Source organism: Rhipicephalus sanguineus, chromosome 4, assembly GCF_013339695.2.
Source record: "Rhipicephalus sanguineus isolate Rsan-2018 chromosome 4, BIME_Rsan_1.4, whole genome shotgun sequence".
Lineage (NCBI taxonomy): Eukaryota > Metazoa > Arthropoda > Arachnida > Ixodida > Ixodidae > Rhipicephalus > Rhipicephalus sanguineus.
In genome coordinates, this window is record NC_051179.1 from 42,538,493 (window position 1) to 42,552,858 (window position 14,366).

Consider the following 14,366-nt stretch of genomic DNA (forward strand, 5'->3'; position numbering starts at 1 on the left):
CGCGTTCGTTTGTATGTGTGCATATGTACACATACAAAACTGAAAATTTTCGGGAGGGGGTTTCAACCTTCCAACGCTCCCTTCCCCACCCCCCACTGTCTACTGCAACGGCGGTCAAATACCGTATCATGCCACTGACGATAGCCGACTGTTAGTGCTGCCAGACCGTCCCAGCCAGCCTATACTATATACTTCCCACACAGCAGTGGAGCGCAGAAAAAGCACGTTGGGTCGGCTGCCATTTTATTTTTACTTGTTGGGTGTTTCAGTTTGGCGAGAAGAGGCGTAATTTTTTTCTTACGAAAAGGTTGCCACATCGACACAAAATCGAGCGTAAATAGAACCCACTGCATAGCTGTCGTACAATTCAGTACACGTAACTGCCCTGAGATTTTCGCAAGCGTTCACAGAGGTAAATATTAATAATGTTGACGACGCACGATACACACTCGTATCTACGCTTTCGGATCTTCCATGCTCACCTGCGTCATGTGGATCATATTCTTGTAGGACGTCCCTGAAGGAACGTCCTTTAAAAATACGGGCAAGCGAGTCTGAAAGCAAGGGAGAGAGATACAACTTTATATAGTGAAAATTGCATAAAACTGTTGCAGTATTGTATAATTAAATAAAACATTGTACAATTGCGTGTTCGTTAGAATGTGTGAATTTGTAAGCTTTGGGCTTAAATTCTTTTTTGAAACATGGCAATTTTCGAGAAAATCATAATACTTATGTATAGCTGGCATCGGAGCTGGTACAAAGCTGTACCAGTGACGTCGCGCTCATTGAGGACATTTCATTGTAGACATTGAAGGTCTCGAATCTATCTCCCGAGTCATGTGCTTACCGCATTGATTGGTTGAGTCTGCTGGCCGGAGGCGAAGCTAATAAACCAGGGACAAAAGGCCCGGCACACCGGATAGCGGCACAGGGTTTTCACGGTGAAGTCAATCAGCCGGTCGTGGTAAAGGAAGTCGTACCTGCCAAACAGCGCAGCCACAGGCTGGCGAGGAATGAGAGAAGAGAGGAGGAAACAGATGGAAAGATAGTAGCAGGACTGAAATGCGGATGGGTTGGAACCTATCCATTGTTGGGTAGCGCACAAACGCACGAAACACGAAGGAAGAATGCGAAACGAGCGCTTGTTTAACAACTGAAGGATTTTATTTGAAAATTTTTAATATATAAAAGAAAAATGTGATAGAAATTGTACAAGTCAGCCGTCGGTGTCACTACTAGAGGAATAGATTCTGTTCATTGATTGCTCGTAAGCACGTGTGTGGTTTACGTTTCCTGTGTATATTTGAATTTTCACAAATAAAATCTAGGTCGTTAGACCAGCGCTTGTCCCGTATTCTTCCTTCGTGTTTCGTCCTTCTGTGCGCTACCCAACAATGGAAAGACAGGTAGGTCAGCCACTTCTTATACTGGTTGGCTACCCTGTGCTAGGGAAGGGGAAGGGGAGTAAAAGGAATGTAAAGAAAGAATGTAAAAAAGGGACGCTACAAAAAATATTTGCCGTGGTTAAACGCAGTTAAACCAATTCTGTCGAGCCGTAGCTCGGTTTTGCTGGCTTTGGGAACGAACGAGACCATTGGTTTGCAGAGATTTAACTTTATTGCATGTCTTGGTTTAGGCAAGGACGACGAGACATCTACACGCTTCGACTACACGCCGCGACTAAGGAGCCAACGTGTTGCACCACAAGACAGCCCAAGGGCGGTGCTGGGCGCTGTCGGCGCGAACGCGCTGTGAAATTTTCTTGTGTTCATGTTCCTTAGCGCAGTTAAAATCTTTTAGGATCTACACAACCAACTAGCTCGTCTTGTTGCTCTACTTCATGAACTACAGTTGATTCGGCGTTGACATCCAGAAACTTCCATGAATGGCATCACTGATTTCTTTTATGTTTTAGAGAAAGGAAACACGAGGACAGAGCGCTGTGTGTCGTCGTGTCCTTGTTTGTCCTCGCGTCTTCATTTGCGTTCTCGTGTTTCCTTGCACTAAAACATAAGATATGCAGTACCAACTAGCCCGCCAGTCAGTTTTATTGGGCATGACTGAATCGGTTATAGAGTTTGGAAGCACAAGGACTTAATACTTGTACAAACTCTCGGTTGAACGCCGTACAATGCAGCGTGTCACAGTGTACAACGTAATAACTTTTTCTAGCGTAGACTGACACACGGACAAAGAGAGTGAAAGGCGAGCTAGTTAGTACATATACATCGTAATAATAACGTGTCAGTCTGCGCTAGAAAAAGTTATTACGATGTATATGTACCAAATAGCTCGCCTTTCAGTATTACTATAGTGTACAACGTTGCGCAATTTTAGAAGCAAAAATTTTGGCTTCTAAAGCCATGTAGGCACCGTATGTAGTCGTACACGTAGCCATGTCGGCATCATGCGTAGTTCGCAATTCCTGTCCACGAAAACGAGAGGCCAGAAAACGAGCATTCGACTCACCGCAAGATCGCCTATGAAGGGCAGGATGTGACGTATTTGTGACGTCATGTTGTGGATGCGTACCGCCGGTGCCATGGCAGAAAACAGCAGTATCTATAAGACAGCGGAAAAAAAAACGGGAAAATATCAGAAAATGTTTCCCTAAGTTGCTGTGCGCGGGAAACAAGCTAATGAAAGTAAGGCAATTGTAGAGAGTGTTTCGAAAAGCGGTGAACACAGAAAAGAAATGAGCCTCTGAACGTGTAAATAGTAAACCACTTTGCACCCTCAAAGTGATTTCAAAGATCCAGAACGCCCTTTTGCCCTACCAGAATTTGCAAAAATAGGGATGTAAGGTTGTTTTGCTTCCCCAAATAGCCTTCTCGCTCGCGTAAGAGTTAATATTTTACCTAAAACACCCTTTAAGAGGTAAGGGTGTTATGGTTTAACAAACCACCTGTGGCCCATATTACAGGGGTGCCAGCTGATAAGTGGAACTCACTAACTAAAAAAGCTTTGAATATTAGGCTGGTTCAAAATAACAGATTTGTGTGTTTTATGGTTATCTACAAGGCCCCCATAAATTTATGCATATTCTGCGAATGTTTATTGTTTAGTTATGCAAAACAGCAATATTCCTACCGGCACTGAAAGGCGCCTAGAGATGCTATAGCTATATATACCAGATGGTTTGTGTATGGTTCCGTAGCGCAAGCGCTCTGTGCACTTGGTGCTTCACTAAGCTGTGTGTGTGTGTGTGTGTGTGTGTGTGTGTGTGTGTGTGTGTGTGTGTGTGTGTGTGTGTGTGTGTGTGTGTGTGTGTGTGTGTGTGTGTGTGTGTGTGTGTGTGTGCGCGCGCGTGCGTGTGTGCGTGTGTGTGCGCTAGTCTATCTTCCGATGCTGATGCAATGGAATTTTTCCTGACTGGTAGCTTTGACTTTTCTGTCATAACGGTGTTTAGACGGTTGGCAAGACCCCACGTTATGGATGTTTTGATTCGTGAAAATGAATTTTTCCTCTGGCATAAGGGTGTTATAGCCACGGTAAAACCCCTTTAAGGATGCTAAGCGGTGTAGCATGTATGAAGAAGAGTTATGCCATGTTCGCTAATTCCACGTCCACGGCCGGTGTGCCGTGCCACGTCAATTCAAGCCACCGATTCGAACACCGACAGATAGCCGGTAACCTGGCTTTGCATTGCGTATGCCCTTTCTCGTTGTTTTTTGCAAACCTTGTCGTTGTACTCCGGCTTCTCTGTGAGTAACACGAACGTCGTGGCTGCGCCCATGGAATGACCGATGATGAATGTCTTGTTGTGACTGGTGACGTTTAACACGAAGTCGATCGTGTCTGGCAAGTCGAATTCGCTCATCTCCTCGAAACTGCGAACGTAAATACATATGCACGTATTTAGAGCTTAGCGTTCTTAGAGTGTTATTAGAGTGTCATTAGAGCGTTATTAGCGTTAGTAGAGTGCTACAGTGTTATCAGCGTTAGTACGCGTGAAAACAGTTTTAGCGCACTCATAACTACGAGAGGCATTAGTATCAGAAAAAAAGGAACAATAAACAAACAAGGCGGCACTGCAACTTGTAGTTAAAATCCTAAAGAGCGCAATAGCGGAACTTCCCATTGCCGTCACACGAAAGAGAGTCACGTGACCTGACCAGAAACGTCACTTGTGACGTCATTGGTACTCTGCTTTTGGCAGTAGCGATGCTGGCCAAATAGTGGCAACCGCGAAGGGGCACGGCCTCGGTGACTGGCCCCACAGAGACACAGGCCAACCATAGGCAAAAAGAACCTTTCCTTTCATTCAAATTTGCCGGTACTGGTATGACGTCATACGTGATGTTTCTGATAGGGTCATGTGACTATCCCGTATTGTGACGGCGTCCGTAAATTCCGCTATTGACCTTTTTATGGTATGGAAACACGACCTGACGATATATACTCACGGCATACATCTCCACATCAAAGCACAGTGTAAATTGTGTACCACATCATGATGAAGTCAAGTAATACATGACACCGCGCTGTTAGTCGTATACCGTGCCTCCTTATTTGATACTAACGCCGACGCACAATGATATTGTTTCTTATAGTCAATGTCACATGTGTATGACCTCACTTTAAGCCTGCTTTTAATCCAATTACCCTCTAGGTGTCCACTGTAGTCCAATTTAACACGTCACTATAAAATTCGTTATCACCGCTGCATCTTGAGACAGCTACACCGAACATGCAGATTGAGTGATCGCCAGAATAGCGTCCTATTCCTGTATGACAGTGACGCTTATTCTTATAACATGCACAATATTTATAGTACTACCGTATACTCCACATGCAGCGTTGCTTGGTTCCCCTTTTCACTGTAGTTCATTTCATTTCATATATTTGCCACTTCACAGGGCAGAGGGCATGGGAAGAAAAAGCTCTGGAGAACTTGACTAGGCTTCCCAGCCTGTTTTTAATGCGATCATCCTGAAGGTGTTACCAATTACCCTCAGGTGTTTAATGCAATTACCCTTCGTTTTTGTTACCTCGTGGGCTGTTGCTTTCTTCAGTTCTAGTATTTCCATACGGAACCCGCTATGACATCGACCCCTTATGTACCCAACGGCACTTGCGCCGCATTGCTCAGAGTGAACTGCTTCACGCGACAAGCATTCGTGCTGGCATCTAACGGGAGAGAAAAGAGACAACCTATTCAACTGCGTATTTCGCGTTAGGTACTACGTCATAAAAGATTATTGAACCGCAGATTACCAGTAGATTTGCGACGTAACACCCTATCGTGGCAGCAACTGAGGTATAGGGCATATATGTCTCACCTGAAGTCCCATAACTCCTTCTGGTAAAAGGTGTAGTTGACGTGTCGCGATTGGCTGTTACCTCTCACGTTACCCAGCCACACGTCGAAGCCGGCATCGGCCAAAATATAGGCTGCATAGAACAAACCAAGATGCGTTGTATAACGCGCACTCACTGCAACATACTGTTATTGAAACACTAAAATTATGTGTTTATACATATAGAAGGAGGGGCCTGCCGACGCACATGTGAAAAGAAGTTTTGGACATATTCACAAAACGCAGCCGAAGTGCAGTCACGGTTCCGGTGAACGCGGAAATGAAACATTATTACAAAGCATGCAGCCGCGAATTTACAATTTCGCGTTCAAAACAGCCAATAATCGCTGGCTCTCTTCTTCTCTATGTCGTCACCAACTGCGTAGCAGGCGGGCGCGACAGGCAGTGGCTGATTCCAGGAACGACACGCCGGAGGATGATCTCGAAGGTCATGTGCAGGTTATTCTATATTAACTCGGAAGTATGTTGCAAGGCCCGTTTAATGTGCACAGGAAGTATACTTTTCGTCATGAATGTTATCCAGCGCTGAGCTTTGCGACAAACACACAAAGTGTTTGTTTGTCGCAAAATTTTATACCATATAGCTGTGATGAAGATAAATATGCATCACCAACTAGCCCTGCAACGTGTTACGTAAACATTTACACAACAATGGATGGATACAACTTTAAGCGTTCGCGTATTATAACTACTTTACAGTATATCCGCACTGATAGGAAATGTAAGCTTGATAAGGTACTCACCGATTGAAACGCGAAAATTTTGGGCAAATGCACGTATTTTCATTTTCCTGAAGCGTCTACAGTACGTGCAATATCGGTGTAATTTTTTACTCGAGCACTTGCATCAGAGCCAACATTACCTTCAGCGGCCAGACTTGTAGCGAGACGACGCCGTCATCACGAGCAATTGCTCATAGCATTCGTTATATATAAAAAAAAGTGATGTCGCGTTTCAATCCGTGAGTACAGCGGTACTTTAGAGAAATTGGTTGGGCATCTCTCACAACTATTCTGCTAACATTTGACTAAAGTGTAAGACTATACTGGGCAGCCTCGTTAAATGTTACTCTGCTACGACATTCCATAATTAATCACGGACGCTTGCGAACTTGTTTCCAACGCCTTTCACGATATCAGCCGATTCCGGTCTCGTAAACATGCAGAGAACATTCGTCAAATAGCGACATCTGGGAGATAAAGGAGTCAAGTGCTGTCTGTCGATATGGTGAGCGTAAGAGCATAGACACTTCACTTCGTATTATTTCCGGAGCCTGTTACCGGGAGCCGCTCCGCTAGTTAAAGATAGTCGCAACAAGTCATCGAGCTCTGAGGTGCGCACTCGCCTTTAGCTGGCGCACGCGATCTCGGCAGGCATCAGCAAACGACTTGTATACCTTGCTACGGGCTGTGCTCTTAACCCGAAGAGGCTGCACGAAAACCACGTCTATCCCTGGAGCGGCTGTATTATCTTACACCGGCGTTTTGTAGAGTTACGCTAGATCGGATCCAAAAGAGTTATCTGCTAGCCTTACTTCATATAACATTATAATTTGTTGTTATAGCATTCACTGCTTCGCCCTTGCGGTGAACCTGTTATTATTATTATTATTATTATTATTATTATTATTATTATTATTATTATTATTATTATTATTATTATTATTATTATTATTATTATTATTAAATATGTATAAGGAGAGGTTGTTGCTAATGTGTGGTGCTGGGTACTCCTCTTGCAGAATACTGCCTTCGCAAAGAAGAGAACAAGCACAATACTATACAAATAGGCACATAGACAAACACTTACGCACTTTGTCGCAGTTCTTCAATACAAAAAGGTGTCCACTCAAAATAAAAGTTCACAAAACACAAAACCAACACAAACGAAATGTCCACACATAACATAAAGGTTCGCCAAAATGTTGTCACAGCCGATCATTAGGTACTTGCCAATTGTCTTTTAAGTGCTGCACTCTAACTGCGACAGTTACGTTCTTTTGCACGGTTGTAACCATAGAGCTGGTTTCAATATTTGGTAGAGGGAACTGTGGCGCTGCGATCGTTCACCACCACGGGAAGGATGGGTAGTACATGAATTCTCCTATATATAGTCGTCGTGCTTGCGGCTTCGAACACACTTGTGGCTTCGTTTATTGTTGTGTTTTGGCTTTTGTTTCTGATGACACAACGACTCGTTGTGAACCTCGTGAGCTGATTTGAATTGGTTAGCCTAAAAGGGCCAAGGTAGCGAAGTGGGACTGCTGATCTTTTGCTGAACTTCGTCTTGCGACAGAGCGGTTGCAGGCCGCACGGAGCCACACGAAGCCGAAAGAACGAAGCTTAGGCAAATCCACGTGCTACCCATCATTCCCACGCTGGCTTCTGAAGCGCCATGCGTCGCAACTCCCATAGACACTAGCGCCAGATTTCCCTCTAGTGTACTAGTATGAAACTCAATGATTGTAACATGGCCTCCGAGAGTGTGCGCCGGCGGCCGCACTCTCGGACCGCACTCTCGCAACCACGGCCTCCGAGATACGCTCGCGGTGTGATTACAACCACGGCCTCCGAGAATGCGCGCCGGCGGCCGCCGGCGCGCAATCTCGGAGGCCATGGTTGTAATCACACCGCGAGCGTATACTCTTCACGTAAGCGGCACCAGGAGCGTATAGCCTCCAGTAGAGCGAATGCTCACGTAAGCTCTGGTCGGGCCCGTTGACCACCCACACATAGGAGGAGAAGAGAAGCGCGTGCATCAGTATCACTGGAGGTCCCGGATGGAAGCGATGAGGGGACGACGACGAAGACCGGAGCTCGTGTCGGCCGTAAGGGATCCTCTGCAGGGGTAGCACGTATCCGTCGCGAGTGGTGACCGCATACTCTTGGACTGGGTAGCCCTTGTCGGCGATTATCTCGGTCTGCGTATACGATGGCACAGCGAGATGTGAATTAATTGACTAATTAATTAAATAATTACGTCCATGGTCAGTCTGGCATTGTGCATGGCGGCAACGACGGCATGGCGTGAAGTTTCTGGTTCGGACTAATTCATTAATAATTAAATAATTAGCGATGTGCAGGCCCGTAGCCAGCGGGGGCCCTAGGGGCCCGGGCCCTCCCGAAATTTTGGTGAAGTAGGCGTATGTACTAAAAATAAACAATGGAAATACACGTTTTTCTCAAATAGCCAAGGTTTTCAGCGAGTGCCCCCTCCCCCCCCCCCCCCCCCCCCGAAAAATATTCCTGACTACGGGCCTGGCGATGTGAAGAGTTATCTTGTCATTGCGCATGACGGCTAAGACAGCATTGCGTGTAGATCACGCTTAGTTGAATGAATGAATGAATGAATGAATGAATGAATGAATGAATGAATGAATGAATGAATGAATGAATGAATGAATGAATGAATGAGATGGTATTCTTGGTGTTCTTTAGGTACAGGGTGAAAAATAACTGGGAGTAAGACAGCACTCTTTGCTTCCTCTCGCTTTCTTCTTAATTATTAGCGCGCTTCAGCATCAAGAACGAACCACCTCACTCCATTACTATTCTCGGCTTTGCATCTGTTGCGCCTATTATTTCTTTGTATTTCCATTTCATAGCAAAAAAAAAAGAAACGAGCTTTATCACGAAAGAACGGAACGCACCGAAGAAGTCGCCGTCATTGTTAAAAGTGGCGTGAAAAATAACCTTGGTTGTAAGATATCTTTTTGTGTATTACACCGCCCACCAGCACTTTCGCGTTCTATTAGGTTGTCACAAATTGTTTTCCTTACTCAGCATCAAAAAAAAAAAGACAACGAAAATAATTGCAATAAGCTATCTGGCAGCACTACATCGCCTGGAAACAAGTTCATATAACACAACGTTGGATTCCAAAAGCTGGTAAAGCTTCGGTGCATTGAGCTGTGACGTGTTTGTGTTATCACTACGAACTAGGCGCTCCCATTTCAGGCCTGAGCTCCTGGCTGTATACGTGAGCAGAGGCCGAAATAACTTGGAGTTGCTTCATTTAACCTTGAACTCCTTTCCCCCAACGTCACGTTTGCTAATGTAAAGAACATATAAATGTGTAAACATGGGGCCAATGTCACGGTATGTCACTGTAACCTTCAACCATATCACCACCATAAGTTTGAGCACCGTTGTGTTTTTGTTTATTTATTTATCTGAATATCAACGATGCACATCACGACGCGCAACTTAAAGGCTAACCTGATGTTGTTGGCATTAAGTTACAGTCATGTCTCTTTCTTTCCTTGTTATTTTTATTTTCATTTTTCTTTTTATAAGGAAAACGTGGAAGCTAGAGGCTACGTTAGAGCGGGTTATCCCCATCATGGTGTTGGTATCCAAAAAACACACAAAAACAAGAAAAACTAGAAAGAATAAAAGAATAAGAAAAAAATAATCGCTAGCACAATTTACGTATACGATCTCTGGCCAATAAAGAATGGGCATAGTCTAAAAATAGAGTCTAATACATGCAAGGTGATCACATAGATTACCGCCGATGACTATGACTATGAGATATTTTCATATAACACAGTACCATGAAAATAAGCAATTATCTCAATTATAAAAAGTTAATTAAACTTGCGTTCATTTAAAAATCGCGAAAAGCGCTCACTTGTTTTGTTTGTAATGCCGTCCATATTTTTACGAACGTCACAAAACTCTTAGACAGAGAGCTCATCGCACAATTCAGAGCGATACCCTTTATTCAGGAGATATCCCTTCCACCCTCGTCCGAGATGTCAAGGCTAAGAGCCAATGTTCAAAGAACAGCAACTCTGCGCTAAAATAGATAACAGCTGCTGGAACGGAGGCATCGCATCACCTTAGCGGCATTTCGGGCGATTAAGCAATCCATAAAGACAGCTAAAAAAGCGCTAACCGAACTGAGGTATAAAAACTGCCTAAAAAGTGTGTGCGCGTGTTGCAAGGGCATTTTTTATGTCCGTGCCCACTTCACATTTTTTACCCTGTTCTTGATGACGTCATGTCGCTTGTTTTCACTAGAAGTAACCTTTCCTTTGAACGTTATTCACTCCCAGCGGATAGAGACCGCTGTCGGTTATCACCCATTGAACTTGCCAATGAAACGCTCTCTGCAGTACTTATCGGTCAAGAAAGCCTACCTATATATTTCTTTTGTATTTGTCTTTTTTTCTGGATGCTCGGTGAAAGACCTGCTTCGGCCTTTTTGGAGTGGTTCGTCGCTGCCGTCGAACGGGCCTTGTATGCTTTCGGTGTACCACAGCATCTCCATTAAATGATCATTATTCCACCGTGTTATAACTGCAGAACGAGGCATGTAAGATGCTGTGTGTATTCGCCCCAAGCACTCATCCACTTTCATCGGCACGCCCCCCCCCCCCCCTCCAAGACAGGGGTGGCGCCAGCATTTCTTTAATGGAGGTATGTGAGGGGGGGGGGGGGCGGAACGCGCACTGGCTGGTTTTGATCCCATTAATGCATCAGTTTTTCCATTGCCCCATAGAGGGCAGTAGGGGATATTGCATACGGACAGCGACACGAAGAAATCGAGGGGGTGTGCCGTATATAGCTTCCCCCCTAAAAAAAGAAAAAAAGAATAAAAACGTTGCCACATAGCAATGTTTCGTAGAACCAGATAATAATTTAAATTTCTGTCATCTAATATCGATGCAATCCATTAAATGACACATCCTCACGGTTTTTCGAAGCTCGGTATACGCACCTATTTCGTATGTTACAGATCCCTTGTCTATTTTCGCAGAATCATGGCATCATTGTTGTGATGACGCGATTTATAACTGAAGGAGCAAATTGGCCTGAATGTACTACAAGGGTGGTCAAAGGTTCCCAGGCCTGTATCCCATGTTATCTTACGGCAGCGTGGCTTAGGAACTTTTGACAACACCTGTATACCTAAAGGGGACGGCGCAGGCACATCGCAACCCTGAGCCCCCCTTTGTAATCGGGAACAAGTCGCCCATAAAAACAAGACCGAATTGTACAACGGAGAAAATAGTAATATAGGTGTTCGGGTTTTACGTCCCAAAACCACGATAGGATTATGAGAGACGCCGTAGTGGAGGGCTCCGGAAATTTCGACCACCTGCGGAGTTTCTTGCGCCTCAATCGAAATGCGGCCGCCGCGGCCAGGATTCGATACCACGACCTTCGGGTCACTAGTCAAGCACCGCAACCACAAGCACCGTAACCGCGGTGGGTAACGGGGCCAAATCGCGTACTTACCACACTCCTTTCAGCGTCCGGGTCCACGTTGCCCACTGACGGTTGACGCAGCCAAAGTATCGACGCCAGGATCGCCACGAGGGCCCCCACCTTGTGGTATGTTTTTCCTCCGAACGCTACGGTGCCCTTCATCCTGCCTCGCTGCTGTAACCTGTGAGTGATGCCAGTGTAGCGGTTACCGAGTGTCTCGCGACTCAGCGATTGCTCGTCTCTCCATTCCGTTGCACTTCCTGTTCTGAACGCGAAAGAGTGATTCTCTGCTCCGGCAGCTGACCTCTCTAATCGGGAGGGTTGTGACCGATGTACATATAAACAGCAGACACCTGCTTGAAAACAGAAGGCTGATAAAAGGCACCCTCTTGCCTCTTCATTCTGTCTTTTCTTTTTGTCATGTTCTTTTGCGGTGTTGACACATCTCCACGTCGGGACGGGGGCCTTGGCTGCCTGACATACTTGGCGTGTCGCTGTGTCGGTGGTTATGAGTGTGTGAGTGTGTGTGTGTGTGTGTGTGTGTGTGTGTGTGTGTGTGTGTGTGTGTGTGTGTGTGTGTGTGTGTGTGTGTGTGTGTGTGTGTGTGTGTGTGTGTGTGTGTGTGTGTGTGCGTGCGTGCGCGCGCGTGCGCACGCGTGAAAGGGGGGTTCCAGTGTTTTCCTGTCGTTCGGACCTTGAAACCTGCGCGGTATCAAGACGAGTTATTGTACCGACTATCCTAAGTATGACCGCCGTGTGTTTGTCGCTCAGGAGGTCGGGTAAAATTAAATGGAAGCATTTCAAAATAAACATCAACAAAGGGGAGTGGAAAGGAAAATAGAGCGTAGGCGATAGCTATAGGTTTGGTGTTCCGCCTGGTGTTCCTTTCAAACAAAATATGCAGTTATGAGATATGTGTTGAGGGGGGCGTTTCTGATCACAGATTGCTCTTTTTTACTATTCCATTGAGTGTTTCACGAGCTAGAACTTATAAGACTGTACAAGTAAAGGATTACGCGAACGCAGATGACACTTCCATCCATGACATGTTAGGGTATCCGTTTGGTCAATTTCAGCACACATCCGAGCAGGAAACAGCTGAAGAATTGTGGCAGCGTTTCAATTTTATCATTAAACATTGCATCGACAAATTCATTCCTAGTAGAGCGAAGAATATTAAAAAGCGCGATTCGTGGATAACGCGAGACATTGTTCATAAGAATAATTAGAATAATTGCTGGTGTTCAACGCCCCGAAACCACGATATGATTGTGAGGGACGCCGAAGAGGAGGGCTCCGGAAATTTCGGTCTTTAACGTGCACCTGAATCTAAGTACACGGGCCTCAGGCATTTTCGCCTGCATCGAAAATACGGCAGCCGCAGCCGGGAGCCGATCCCGCGATCTTCGGGTCAGCAGTGGAGCACCATAACCACTAGACCACCGTGGCGGGTATTGTTCATACGAAGCGAAAGCTAAAATGACTGCGTAGAAGAAACCATGGCTCTGAGGAAATAGCACGTGTGCAGAGGGAACTGAAGAAAGGCCTACGAAATCTAAGCGTGCTTTTTTCAGTGACGAGTACTTTTATTAAACATTCGCCCAGCAAGTTTTAGCTTTGTATGTCTGATAGGCGCGACAAAATGGAGGAGATGAAACGTGGAAATGAAATTGTGACGCCGAATGTTGATATTGCAGGTAGTCTTACTACTTTTTTTCAGTCAGTTTTTGCAAGACGCCGATGCGACACCGAAGACAAGGGTGAAATACGTTCCTTACTTGAACCGATGGAAGATATTAGTATCAGTTGAGAAGGATTAAAACGACTATTTTTTCTCGATTCTAAAAAAATACATGCGGACCTGATGAAATACCCACCTCCGTTTCTTACAGCGTTATGCGGAGTGGATGTCTTACTACTTGCAAATTATTTTTCGAAAGTTCTTTTCTACTAGTTCAGTGCCATGTGACTGGCGCACAGCTGTAATCATCCCTGTGTTTAATTGTGGTGATCGGCTGTCCGCAAATAATTACCGACTGGTTTCACTTACGTCAATTTGCTGCAAAATACTAGAACATGTCATAGTCAAACATATTGTAAAAAATTACTTCTATCCTTAGCAGCATTGCTTCAGGAGTAAATTCTCAACTACAACACAGTTTATTGAAACGATCCATGACTATGCGACAGCTTTAGATATGCGAGAACAAATTGACGTCATTTGCGTAGATTTCGCTAAGGCCTTCGACAAAGGGTCTCACGATAGATTGCTGAATAACCTTCGCTGTCCTGGACTAAGTAAACTTGTACTTGGTTGGATGAAAGCCTACCTAAATGACCAGAAGCAATTCGTGAAAATTGAAACTCTGTGTCTAGTTCGCTGTGAGTGTTTTCTGGAGTACTGCAGGGCTCAGTTCGTGGGCCTTTGTTATTTCTGATATATGTCAACGATACTGAAGATATAGCAAAACCTTCTGTAAAGCTCAAACTGTTTGCTGATGATTGTTTAATTTATGCGCGAGTGATTGGTGGGAATGACCAGTTGTATATTGCCCAATGCCTGCAGGAATTACACTTGTGGTGTCAAGCTTCGGGAATGAAAGCCAATTATTCCAAGTCAACCGTTACCCGCATCTCTAAGGAAAAAGCCCTAATTCCATTCGAATATTACGTCGGGAGTCATGCCTTGTTGACAGCGGATGCATTTAAGTACTTAGGTCTCACAATTACGCATAACCTTAAGTGGCATACGCATAGTGATAATGTGTGCTCTAGGACATCAAGAAGTTATACTTAATAAGAAAAAAACTGCAGGGAGCAAGTACGG

General features: G+C 44.9%; 1 protein-coding gene across 1 annotated transcript; it reads right to left on the reverse strand.

Moving 5' to 3' along the window:
* Positions 1 to 455: 455 nt before the first annotated feature.
* Positions 456 to 11,724, reverse strand: LOC125756101 (lipase member K-like). Its single transcript, XM_049415170.1, has 7 exons — positions 11,570 to 11,724; positions 8,022 to 8,244; positions 5,286 to 5,397; positions 3,683 to 3,833; positions 2,473 to 2,565; positions 851 to 1,006; positions 456 to 554 (listed from the first exon to the last, which is right to left on the reverse strand). The coding sequence occupies exons 1-7, from the start codon at positions 11,699 to 11,701 to the stop codon at positions 456 to 458; spliced, it is 966 nt and encodes a 321-aa protein (XP_049271127.1). The 5' UTR covers positions 11,702 to 11,724.
* Between the last annotated feature and the right edge of the window lie 2,642 nt (positions 11,725 to 14,366).

What these genes read in the sequence shown, in the direction of transcription:
- LOC125756101 (XM_049415170.1), bottom strand. Translation starts at nt 11,701, where the DNA reads ATGAAGGGCACCGTAGCGTTCGGAGGAAAAACATACCACAAGGTGGGG. An exon ending in CGGGCCCGACCAGAGCTTAC is followed by an intron (nt 5,398 to 8,021) that starts GTGAGCATTCGC and finishes TGTTCTATGCAG; the next exon opens with CCTATATTTTGGCCGATGCC. An exon ending in AGCCGGAGTACAACGACAAG is followed by an intron (nt 2,566 to 3,682) that starts GTTTGCAAAAAA and finishes GCTGTCTTATAG; the next exon opens with ATACTGCTGTTTTCTGCCAT.